The sequence below is a fragment of the Phaenicophaeus curvirostris genome, chromosome 17, assembly GCF_032191515.1.
Source record: "Phaenicophaeus curvirostris isolate KB17595 chromosome 17, BPBGC_Pcur_1.0, whole genome shotgun sequence".
Classification (NCBI taxonomy): Eukaryota; Metazoa; Chordata; class Aves; order Cuculiformes; family Cuculidae; genus Phaenicophaeus; species Phaenicophaeus curvirostris.
Window position 1 is genome coordinate 15187179 of NC_091408.1, and position 12934 is coordinate 15200112.

Consider the following 12934-nt stretch of genomic DNA (forward strand, 5'->3'; position numbering starts at 1 on the left):
CCCAGAAAGGGTGATTGGTCCCTGGCAGAGGCTGCCCAGGGAGGGGGTTGAGTCACCTTCCCTGGAGGGGTTTAAGGGACAGGTGGACGAGGTGCTGAAGGACATGGGTTAGTGTTTGATAGGAATGGTTGGACTCGATGATCCGGAGAGTCTTTTCCAACCTGGTGATTCGACGAGTTATGGCAGACAATTGATAATTTTGAAAAAAAAAATGATGACAAGATGCAACATCCACAATGGACGCAGACACCCCATGGAAGGTTTATATATGATATATGTACTTCAAAGTACAGACAAACTGCCTGTTTGGCAGGCTGAGAAAATAGGAATACATTCTAAGAAGGTCATGAACAAAAAAAAATCACAAAGGAAAACAAGAGTTATTTACATTCAATAATTCAGTAGCCTTTAACATCTCTATATACATACATACTGTCTTTCTATGTGTACAGACTGCGACTAGATCCAAATAAAACTTATTGCAAACACAAAATACAGCCCCCCTTGATAATTCACGTGACAAGCATTTACAGGTTGCAGAGCTTTCTTCATTTACAAAGGAAATAATCACAGACCTACCAGACAACCAGCATCCTTGGGGAACATGAAGTCTTTACAAGAGGTGTTTGTTCTCTGTGGACCATACAGCAAGAGGGAAAAAAAATGGAAAATTTGCAGTGCAGAGGGTTTAGGAGGTTATAATTGCATTTACTGGGCCAGACACACCTTAAGTATGAAACGAGTTAACAGGTCAAAAATGAGTTGCTGTCAAGGGACAGTTTAAAAAAGAAACACCAATTTTTCATCCCTTCAATTCTGAAATCAACTTAAATGCGCATCTTCCCCTTCTACAGCACACTTCCCAACCTCAACCATTTCACATTGAGCTTTGCTCCCATTAGAGACACCCATCCTTTCTAAATCTTACTTCCATTTCAGATGGTGATGTGTACAAAGCAGATCAATGCCCCAAAAGCAGGAAAAAAACCCTGATGGTTCTTGCCCAGGCAGGTAATTTATCTGACCTGACACTTGGTGTCTCCTTTTTCCTCCCTGTGAGGATGCTTACGGGCAGTGCTCCAAGGGGAGACTGCAGAGCTGTTCCTTATGCCATCTGCTATTCTATTTACGGTCCTTTTCTCCACAAGCTTTATCAGCAGCTCATGCATGGAACAAACCGCTGCCAAAAAAACCACACCCCAACAGCTGAGCAGGAGTCATCAAGAAACAAGAGTTTCTGTAAGCATAAAGGCTAATTTTAATAACACTCCGGAGCTGGATGCAGAAGTGTTAGTAACTGAGAGAACAGGCAAAGACAACCAAGTGAGGGAATGGATTTCTGGGATGGGAACAGTTCTTAAGAGTCTTTAAGCTGGGTTTTCTCCCTCCAGGGGACACAAGTCCATGGGAAATTGAACAGAATGTGAACAAAGAGCACACCTGTCAAAACACTACACAAAATCCTATTTTCCTGGAATGGATGCCAAACACATCCACTGGTGGGTACAAGACATCTTAACATCCTCCCTCAGACCCTGTCTGGGGGCTACAGTTTTGCAGGGCATCAGCTCCCCCCTGGGATTACAGCGCACAGGGGAAATTCCCTCTCCTACGGGAGGATTAAAAAAACCTCTCCGCACACCCAGCACCTGCATTACAAGCACTCAGAGGGCTGCAGCAGGTGGCACAGCAACAGCAAGTACACGACACTGCTCTAGAGATACATTGCAAGTCAGGCACAGGTGTGTGCAGGACATTCACCCCCTTCACCATTTCAGAGCAGGAGCCGAGGGTGGCAGGCAGACTGACCTCCCCTGACACAGGCACTCTGGCTCCTGCACTGGGTACTGCCACAGGCAGCATTAACAGAGCCTCAAGCGAAATTATTCACCTAAAGGAACTCACTTCAGCCTGAAGTTGTGGAACTTCTGGCATATCTACTTCTGTGACACTTGAATCCAGCTCACCAAGCGCTTACTGAAGTGACACACGGCAAGGGAGCGCTGCTCAGGCAGGGGAGCATCAAGGTTTACACACAGTTTAGTTTTTGCCTCATTAAGGAGCTCAACTGTGGAACAGCTGGAGTGTGAGGGAAGCCTGGTTAGAGCAGACTGGAGCATGCCAAGTCCCATCAGATTCCAATTGTACAGACTTGTTAGTGTGGTTTTTTTTTTTAATACAGCAATTGCCTAAACAAGACTCCACTTCTTGTTAGTACAATAACTTTTATTTGACATCTACAAGATCAGTATCTTGTAGTATTTTTGGACAGGTTTATACAATCTCAATTTTTCAATAGTGCAACTTGTGCAAGCAAGAAATGACAAACATTGTCCTTCACTTTCTTATAAACATCTACTATTATAGGCAAAACAAAACTTACCCATATTATAGATAAGTGACTATTCACATTTGTACATTACAATTTCTTTTAAACAGCTCCAGATAAACTCTACAATGTCTTACAACATATTAAACAGTATTCAAGTTACTGGGTAACAGAAACAGCACATACAGCGGAACCCTCAAGTGTTTCCCATTCTCTAATTTACAGCTCAAGTAAGGTTCATCTTACAAGTGACAAATTAAATTACATTAAAGAAGTAAAAAATATAAGATTGTATGCGAGATGGAAGTGAATTTGCACTTAAGTTTCCATAACCACCTCAGATTAAGGAAATGCTTCAATTTAAGCAAAACAGGCATTCAGCCATCTTTGCAGTACACATTAGGAATATCATTAATACATTAAAAACGAACTAATTTTAATTTAAGATGTTTATCACAAAAAGAACATGTTGTAGACTCAAATATATAACCCCCAGGACAGAACCAGAAAAAATGCAACACCTGGGTATAAACACTATAAAAATGCAATAACCAATGCTGTACAACTAAGATTGTGTTTCTCTCCGAATTCCTGTTGCGTGTGTTTATCCTGCCCATGCCCGTTTCCAGAGACATGCACTGTCAAACAGAAACTGGGAAGGAACTCGAATGCATGATGTGCAACCTCTAGGTTTCATGCTTTTATAAACCCATAAATTGAAGAGAAAAACCCAATATATATTTTTTATATATATACCAAATACATGCATTCGAGGATATCTCCCACAGCAATGGCATCGATGCACTGCGTTAAACCCTGAGCACGGTATGACAAGGTAAAAATAAAGCCTGCTTGGGGATTTTCAAGCATTTTCAAACTAATTGTGGTTTGTAGCTTAAAAGGCCAAAAGTAAAAGCAAACAGGAAGCACTACAGAGAGCATAAGGAAAAACAGATGCACCACCATAAACAACTGCTGGCTTTCAGTTCCACCAACCTTTTTAGACTTCTTTATTCCCGAAGTATTTGAGAGCACACAACTGAACTTAAAAGGTTATATTTCTTTGGAATCTGTCCCTGATTTTTATGCAAGTGATATGCTTTTACAGCCTTTTCCTCAAACACCAAAGTCAACACCTGTGGTTCGTCCTCTTACGCGCTGTTGAAGTTGGTGATGCTTTGTGGGTGATGCTGCTGCCAGATCTGCTGCTGTTGCACTGCGAGCTGCTGAGACTGGTCTGACGTCGACAGGAGGTTTACAAGGGGCGATACACAATTTGCAGGAATGATCAAGCCTGAAAACAGTGAAAACTCAATTGTTTCACACAAACAATCTGTTATTAAAACCTCAGACTGATATTTAATTCATGCAACAGTCAAAGATAGTTTCCAGCACCAAGCCTAACCCAGCACACCTAACAAGTTCTCGTTCTCAATAACAGGCTTATCTTCAGAAGCCACTAGAGGTGTTAGGTCACGAAGCACTGGAAAGAAGTTGCCATTTTGCCCCGAAGGCAAATTTTATTCTGCTGTTACCCGCTGCCACCTAAAACCAGAAGTCGGCTATTTTTTCCTTTCCTAGTCTCACAGACATTGCAATGCCATGAAAGTTTAAACATTAAAAAATAGGTTTGAGCTCTTCCAATACAGTTTCTGGAGCAGGAGCTGTTATTGCACATCCACAGCAAGCCCATGTTTAAAAAAAGACAGATTTCAGCCTCCCAGCTACCTGCTACAGGAGCTTCACCAAGAGGTTTAGCAACAAGAAATGACAATCATCTTGAAGTCATTCTAAGCTATAGATTACACATGACTTTCAGTAGCTCAAAACCCATGAAAACAACCTTGTGGTTCTTGGCCAGAAGCGAGAAAAAAAAAAAAAAAAAGAGTGAAGCCCTTGGTTTCAAAGGTAGCTTGGCTGGAAGAGGCCGAGTATGACATTGCTGTTCCTAGTAAATGAGAAGAACTCAGAATGTGTTCCAAAACCTGGTAAAGATTGTCTTCCTCCTCTAACCTGACTCAAAACACCCTTTGTACTACAAACACGGATTTTAACATACTGACAAGCATCTTGATAAAGGCGCACATCACAATTTCTTTTAAACAGCTCCAGATAAACTCTACAATGTCTCACAACATATTAAACAGTATTCAAATCTGCTACATGATTCTCAACATAGACTGACCTGTAAGTTACAACTACCTTCTACTCCAAGAGGGAAATAAATCACTTACCTACAATCCTCTGCCCATCTTCTGTTCTTAGACGAACTATTTGCATTTTCACATTAGTACCACTCACAGAGGCTAGAACACCTTCTACTTTTGTCCAGACGCTCAATACTGAGCCACACAGAACATAGTAAGTTCGACAGCGGAGTCCCACTTCACAAACTAATCCCAAGCCTGCCTTCTTACAATTACCTCTCCTGCAGCATAAAGAAAAAAAAAAAAAGCTTTCAAAAGAATTCTGCAAACAAAAAGTGAGACTTGAAGTTATTTAACATTCGGAGTTGAGCGAGGGCTTTAAGTACACAGTAAGGGGAGAATACTTTGTCCACAGCATGCCTCTAATGGTACAACTTCGAGAAGTGCTGGCCTGTTTAGGACCACGTCTTCAAAATGAAGAGCAGCGCTTTAGGTCAAAGCTATCACTCATTTACATCACCTGAGAACCAGAACATTACTGTGAAACTGGTATCTGATCAGTGTATTTCAGAAGCTCCAATATTAATCTGAACCTTCTACCAGTTACACTGTTCCTCAGGAATTAAGACAACAGCTGCTGAGTTCAGACAGAGGAGGTAGCAAAAGAACAGCTGTCCCTGACATCAACCTCATCTCCCCCGGCAAACATCTGAATTATCCACCCACAATAATAGATCAGATCAAGACACAAAGCACAAACTACTCCTGGGTCATTACGCATCCACTGGAGTGCTATCTATATGTTAACATTAATTTAATACATTAGGACTCCAAGGACAAGTGCAAAGCTTCACGTTTCCACTCAAAGGTTAGGTCAGTTGACTGGTCATGAGACCATTTCTTTAACAAGTAACACAAGATTTCACATCAGTAACAGAAGAACAGAAGTAGTGGTAAACCAGTTAAGGTAAATGGTTTAAGTGAAACCATCTACGTGCATGCAAATACTAACCAGTAAGCATGGGTGCAGGTATCCGCAGAAGAATTGTACTGCTCTAGCCAGTGTGGCAGAGCATCTTCAGAAGGTACCTGGAAAAGTAATTTGAAGTGGGAATAATAAAGTAAAACACAAACCTTGTATAGAACAAAAACAATTTGGTCATTACCATGAGAAAAGGGTGATCAACATTCTGATGGTAGAGAGGTACATTATCCTATGTTATTATAATTTCAGACTATTCATTGGAAATGCCATCTCAAAGGATGAGCAAAATGCTTGAGCAGGGCAGGATCTCAGCAATGAGAACAGCAGAATTTCAGAGTGTTTACAATCAACTTGATACCGGAGCTTCCTCAGGTTTTTATGGCAAACTTGTGAAATTGTCTAGTTGTTAGATATCTTTCCAGCTTCTAATTAAAACAATCCATGACAGCATTTAAAACACCAAGCGAGCAACTGAAGCTTCAGAATAATTGCTTGGCATGCACAGTATGTAGCTGCTTATTTAAAAGTATGTTCATATCCCTCACAAAGAAGCTTTTCCTTGCTAGATTCTCAAAACCATCATTTTACCTTACGCCACTAGAGATGATTTATATTCAGAAAGTTTTGGATACAAGAATGCAGAAGTCACACAGGCCCACTTCAAGGGACCCAAATACAAGCTCTGCTCTGGAAAAAACAAGCTTAATTTTTGACTTACCAGAACTTTCACATAAAAGACAGAAGAAGAAAGTCCTTCTATTTTAACTTTTTTCCAAGTTTAAAACTAGCAAAATTTTTATGGTTACCTTCTTATATTTCTTTCTCAGGTCTGCACATGTTTCTAGTTTGAGTTGTTTCCCAGTATTTGGTCTGTATACTAAAAAAAGCTTCTTTTTAGGATTCACCTCTTTTACTAGAATAGCGGTTTTCTTGTTATTTCTTATCTGGAAAAGAGACAAACGAAAAACTTCCTAAGTTTAAGCACACTGACAGTACCTACCTTGAGTGATTCCATCATGTGTCCCTTACAGAATAATAATGCGTGTGTGCATGCAATTAATATAACAAGTAATAATGACACCTTTAGAAGACAGCACCACTGACCTACATTAACCTCACAACTTTTCCTTACAGTGAAAACATCACATATCTTGATGCAGATTTAAATAAGAGCTATTAATTTGGCCTCATATTCCTATCGGAAAAAATCCCAACCAGCTAAAAAGGTGTGCTTCATACATAGCGCTGGAAGCAAATTTAACATGAATTTTAACGTAAGATTAAAAGCACGCTGCAAGACTGGACAGCAATTAACTTGAACAGTACATTTTATCAGGTAAGACAGCATATTTGGTTAGCCCCCAAAACACTTCTTTGAACATAATGTAAGAGACAAAGAACTTTACCTGTAGTGATAAATAAAATCCATCATCTGGACCCGTCTGTTCTGCCCAGATCTTAGTTGCTTCGTCCCAAGACATTCCTCTCTCTACGCTGATCTAGAAGACAGCCATGCAGGGGTGTTTGGGAACAGGCTTTAACAGTTACAGACATGGGAGCTAGAGAATTGTAGAACCACTGAGTGCCCAGGGAAAGGCCTGAAAACTCCCCTTACTCAGCTGATTGCGTGTTTTAAGAAACTTATTGGCAAGAAAGTTCTATCAGTTGATACAAAGAAGATACAGTGACTTACAGTGTATAGTTCTACATGTCCAGAGGTAGAATATCCAGGAGTTAAAAACTTCTTAACATCTGCCTTCCTTACTTTCTCATCTCCAGAGCCCAAATCTTGAAAGGAAAGGAGAGAGTTATTCTGTTTCTTCTTACTTAAGTACAAAAGTACTGAGAAATCAATTTACTCACCTAAGATGCCCATATCATATCTTCCATTCTTTTTAGCATTTTGAATAACTGCATTCAATGTGTCCGAAAAGTACTGGAATAAAGCATTCTGCTGATGTACTTCCATACCAAGAATTCTATTCAGAAATTTCCCAATATTGTTGTAATCTTAAAAAATAATAATAGACATATTTGGTCAAAGACTAAGTTTGATGACAAGCTCTCAATCAGCATTCAAGGAATCTCAAAAAGACTAAAATACATTCAGAAATGAGGAAGACATTCTTAAGTTCTCAAAAACCCACAACTTTTTCAATAGTTGGAACTTCAGTTTTGTTGCTGGGAATCCATTATCACGATATATGATATTCCTAGTGACATTCTGAAGATACACTAAACATGCAAATACCTTTATCAAGAGTTAATATTCCAGATCTGTCTTCTACATTTATCAAGCCTACGCCAATTAATCCCTGACGAACATCTAGGAAAAAGAAAGAAGTTAAATCATAGTTACTTTGCTATCTAAAAACAAACCAATGAAGCAGCAGCTTGTTTGTCATTCTTGTTTCCGGATCCGGTTCCAAAACTTCTGACACCCCTCAAACACATGACTTGCAACTTCTACCCAAGACATCAACAAGACAGAACTTTGCCTTCTGTCCTTCCAGGAAGCACAGGCAGGGACAACCACCAATGGCACTACACACCAGCCCACAGGAGGACAACATATTACAACAGATAAAGTGAAAATGAAGTTAAAGAATTGTATGTAATACTTGGGCCAAACCGATAAAGAACGTGACTTATATTGAAAGAATTCACATATCTTATTTCATACATGAACTTCAACATCCAAGCCAGATACACAGGAATAACATCCAGTGAGAGCCCATCTGGGCCAGCTAATTGGTTTAGGTAGTAACAGTGTTTTCTAGCTCTGAAGTTATTTGCATTTTCTGTATATCAGAGCATGAACAAGACTTGGCTATTACATCCACTTAATTACACTTACCTTTGAAGAAGTCTCCAGGAAAATCAGGAGGAGGCGAGACCATCGGGGAGTCCAAGTTCACAATGGATTTCATAACAATCTCTAAAGCATTTCTGCCATACTGTGTAAGAAAGAGAAAGTTGTTCTAATAACATGATCCAGCCTTTGTGCCTCAGCCCCAGGCACACACGGTTTAACAAGTACTTGTATTCACAATAAAACATTCTTCTCTGCAGTAGTAATGGGAAACTGGTTATTAGCTTTTCAGTTATAAACTACACTATATAAACAGCCCAGATTTGTAATTAGAATTACCAAATTAACCTTTCAGTTGTGACTGAAAGGACATACCATTTGCTTAAGACTTGGATTGTTAGCAAATGCATAAAAGTAATTTAAACACCTATGTGTTCCACACAGCTTTGCCAACAGAACTAAGAACGTTTAGTGGCTATCTCAGAGAGAGGCCTCCTGCCAAAAAGTAATGCAGTTCGAAGTAATACACATCATAGGAAATGGAAGAAATCCTTCCTCAACAGGTCATTTGTGGGAAAAGCACCACAGCATGAGCTTTCAAACAGAAACAGAACCGTCACCTTGTTGTCAAAATTGAATCTGCTGAGGTCTCGAGTTTCTGTAGCCCGTCTGTCACCATGGGTGAGGGCTCCCTGTTAAGACACACTTTTGTAATTAAACCAAATTTAAACAAGAACAAATAAGTTGTGTTTTCCTCAAACAAAGGATCAAACCTCTTGAAACAATCTTACCAAGCTCTCCAGTCTTTTTGCAACTATAGATGCAAATCTTTGCTCTCCTGCCAATTCAGAAATAAGGAAGACATACTCTGGAGCAGTCACTTGGTTGGATCTATGAGTCCTTCCTGGATAATTAAGTAGAAACACCAATGTTAAATAAATTCTGCCTCACTGAGCATTTCTAATAAACTATGAATTGTGGAGAGTAAAGAGAAAAGCTAAAACTTATCCCTGCTGAAAATTAGCTTCTCCTGTAAGTAGTACACAAATGCCCTAGAGTTGTGACAACTTTCATAAAGACACTTGGTATATGAAAAAAACCCCCAACCCTATGCTGCAGCATAAATTCGTTAGCTATGACTAGAGATAAAGCTGGTTCTGTCTATGGGTAAGAGAGACTGGAAAGTCCGCAAGAGGTCATTTAGTCTATCTTAGCTTCCATGAATTAGCAGGAAATTCAGTGTTACTGAGTTTGCTAGGGGAAGGATACAAAAAAGTTATTTACCAAACTGCTGTATTGCTCTATCCGCACTCCATGGCAACTCCAGAGTCATGTGAACTCTCCGTCTCTGATTCTTAGCTCTACGGTCTGCTTGCAATGATATACCAGAGCTGGCAGCCTCTGAGATTATGGCAATGTTCTTTTATTAAGAAAGAAGTTGTTAGTCAGCAGTAAATCCAAGATCAAGCTTCAGTTTTCAGTCTCTACATTTAATTTTACAGTTACTAGCAACATGGGTCTGGAATGGTTTTGCTATGATTTGGTCTTCCTGTCATGAAGAGTAGGGGAAGGGAGAAAAAGTACGGCTCTTTCTAATGACTTTTGAGTGAAAGGAGTGGGTTTCACTTTTCGGCACCACCTTTCTGTGCAAATGAAGACAGACAGTATGCTGCAGTCTTGCCATTCCAAAGGGCAAGTCTCTCTAATGTCAGCCTGCACTTAAGGGAGGAACACAGGAAGACTTGCTCCGAGAGCAAGCCACACAGAAGACAAAGTTGCTGCTAGTACTGTGTAAGGAATTGGATCTGGCCATTCTGGTAGCTGAAAGCATTTGCCTTGAAAGAACGTTTCTGGAGTGTGCACAAGTCACTGACAGGAACATGAGCATTTACCTTCAAGTGTCACAGAATCACAGAATCACAGAATCACAGAATAACCAGGTTGGAAGAGACCCACCGGATCACCGAGTCCAACCGTTCCTACCAAACACTAAACCATATCCCTCAGCACCTCGTCCACCCGTGCCTTAAACACCTCCAGGGAAGGTGACTCAACCACCTCCCTGGGCAGCCTGTTCCAGTGCCCAATGACCCTTTCTGTAAAGAATTTTTTCCTAACGTCTAGCCTAAACCTCCCCTGTCGGAGCTTGAGGCCATTCCCTCTTGTCCTGTCCCCTGTCACTTGGGAGAAGAGGCCAGCACCCTCCTCTCTACAACCTCCTTTCAGGTAGTTGTAGAGAGCAATGAGGTCACCCCTCAGCCTCCTCTTCTCCAGGCTAAACAACCCCAGCTCTCTCAGCCGCTCCTCATAAGGCCTGTTCTCCAGCCCTTTCACCAGCTTTGTTGCTCTTCTCTGGACTCTCTCCAGAGCCTCAACATCCTTCTTGTGGTGAGGGGCCCAGAACTGAACACAGTATTCGAGGAGCGGTCTCACCAGTGCCGAGTACAGAGGGAGGATAACCTCCCTGGACCTGCTGGTCACGCCGTTTCTGATACAAGCCAAGATGCCATTGGCCTTCTTGGCCACTTGGGCACACTGCTGGCTCATATTCAGTCGGCTGTCAACCAACACCCCCAGGTCCCTCTCCTCCAGGCAGCTTTCTAGACAGACTTCTCCCAGTCTGTAGCACTGCATAGGGTTGTTGTGCCCCAAGTGCAGGACCCGGCATTTGGCCTTGTTAAACCTCATGCCATTGGACTCTGCCCAGCGGTCCAGCCTGTTCAGATCCCTTTGCAGAGCCTCCCGACCCTCCAGCAGATCGACACTTCCACCCAGCTTAGTGTCATCCGCAAACTTGCTAAGGGTGCATTCGATGCCTTCATCCAGGTCATTGATGAAGACATTGAACAGGGCTGGACCCAGCACTGAGCCCTGGGGAACCCCACTTGTCACTGGCCTCCAGCTGGATTTCACACCATTTACCACCACTCTCTGGGCCCGGCCATCCAACCAGTTTTCCACCCAGGAGAGTGTGCGCCTGTCCAGCCCAGAGGCTGACAGTTTCTCAAGCAGAACGCTGTGAGAAACTGTGTCAAAGGCTTTGCTGAAGTCCAGGAAGACCACATCCACAGCCTTTCCCTCATCCAGTAGCCGGGTCACTTTGTCATAGAAGGCGATCAGGTTAGTCTGGCAAGACCTGCCTTTTGTGAACCCATGTTGACTGGGCCTGATCACCCGGTTCTCTTGCATGTGCTTCATGATAGCACTCAAGATCACCTGTTCCATGACTTTCCCTGGCACTGAGGTCAGACTGACAGGCCTGTAGTTTCCTGGGTCCTCCCTGCGGCCCTTTTTGTAGATGGGCACAACATCAGCCAGCCTCCAGTCCAGTGGGACTTCCCCAGTCTTCCAGGACTGTTGGAAGATGATGGAAAGGGGTTTGGCCAGCACATCCGCCAGCTCCTTCAGTACCCTAGGGTGAATCCCGTCCGGCCCCATAGACTTGTGACTGTCCAGTCGGGCTAGCAAGGCTCTGACCACCTCCTCTTGGATCATGGGAGCCTCATTTTGCTCCTCTAGCTCCTGGGTTTGTACACAGGCGGAACGACCCTCCTTACGACTAAAGACTGAGGCAAAGAAGGCATTAAGTACCTCAGCCTTTTCCTCATCCCCTGTTACTGTTGTCCCTTCTGTGTCCAATAGGGACTGTATGGTCTCCCTAGTCCGCCTTTTATTATTTATATATTTGTAGAAAGATTTTTTGTTATCTTTCACTGACTTGGCCAATCCAATTTCTAGCTGAGCCTTAGCCCTTCTGATTTTTTCCCTACACAATCTCACTTCCCTCCTGTAGTCCACCCAAGAGGCCTGTCCCTTCTTCCAGAGGCCATAAACATTTCTTTTCTTCTTGATATCCCTCATGATCTCTCTATTCAACCAAGCTGGCTTTCTCCCCTGCCGGCTTTTTTTCCGGACCACGGGGATGGCTTTCTCCTGAGCTGCTACAGAAGAAGACCACAGAAGTTCCACACAACAGCAATGTTTGCTTGATTTGCTCTCTTGTGGTAGCTCATCCCACATTACCCAGAGGCAAGCAGGGTGGGTTCTCTCTCCAGAACCCCTTCCCACCCACCTGCCCTTCCTTCTAATCAGCTTCAATACTATCATTACTCCAGTTAGTATTTGCTTTCAGAGTGCACTACAAAGGAAAAGAGCTATCGCTCTTTCCAACATTCCTTCTCAAGCCTTCTTAAGTTAAAACAACCTCCACCTTTTCCCTTCAGCCCCTCACTGAAACTTTTTTCATATTATGTCAGTCTGTTTTTTCCCCATTTCTTAATTTCATTATTTCCTCGTGGAAGCAGAGGGAACAGTGATCCAGAGAGAGGAATCACAAAGACATGGAGGGTTATCTACCTCTTAAACAAATCCTGTTTTACATGACCAGCTTAAAGGTGCTGACTTTCAGTTTGGCGTGTGTGTAAGCAGCTCTTAAGCACAGGCCTCCATGCCCACTGAACTACAGCCTAACCTTCAAAGCACACTGCAGCCACCTACTAGACAGGATGACTGAACATACCAGTTTGGAAAACAAGACATAGCAGTGCACAGAAAATGCTTTCTAGCTAGAATTACTTATAGTACCTGAAAAGTGACTGTAGGGTAATTGCAGGGCCACAACTTGTGTAACTTACACTAAGTTACTACGGCATCTGGCAAGT

General features: G+C 42.2%; 1 protein-coding gene across 2 annotated transcripts in view; it reads right to left on the reverse strand.

The window, feature by feature from the left end:
- Positions 1 to 232: 232 nt before the first annotated feature.
- SBNO1 (strawberry notch homolog 1) overlaps positions 233 to 12934 on the reverse strand; it is a 35603-nt gene continuing 22901 nt past the window's right edge. For both annotated transcript variants that reach the window (XM_069871256.1, XM_069871257.1), the window contains 12 exons: positions 9558 to 9693; positions 9065 to 9177; positions 8894 to 8965; positions 8319 to 8418; positions 7713 to 7787; positions 7325 to 7471; positions 7155 to 7249; positions 6868 to 6960; positions 6268 to 6405; positions 5489 to 5565; positions 4564 to 4757; positions 233 to 3623 (listed from right to left, as the gene is read on the reverse strand). In XM_069871256.1, the coding sequence (XP_069727357.1) occupies positions 3481 to 3623; positions 4564 to 4757; positions 5489 to 5565; positions 6268 to 6405; positions 6868 to 6960; positions 7155 to 7249; positions 7325 to 7471; positions 7713 to 7787; positions 8319 to 8418; positions 8894 to 8965; positions 9065 to 9177; positions 9558 to 9693 (1383 nt within the window). In that variant the 3' untranslated portion in view covers positions 233 to 3480. The remainder of the gene's footprint in view (positions 3624 to 4563; positions 4758 to 5488; positions 5566 to 6267; positions 6406 to 6867; positions 6961 to 7154; positions 7250 to 7324; positions 7472 to 7712; positions 7788 to 8318; positions 8419 to 8893; positions 8966 to 9064; positions 9178 to 9557; positions 9694 to 12934) is intronic.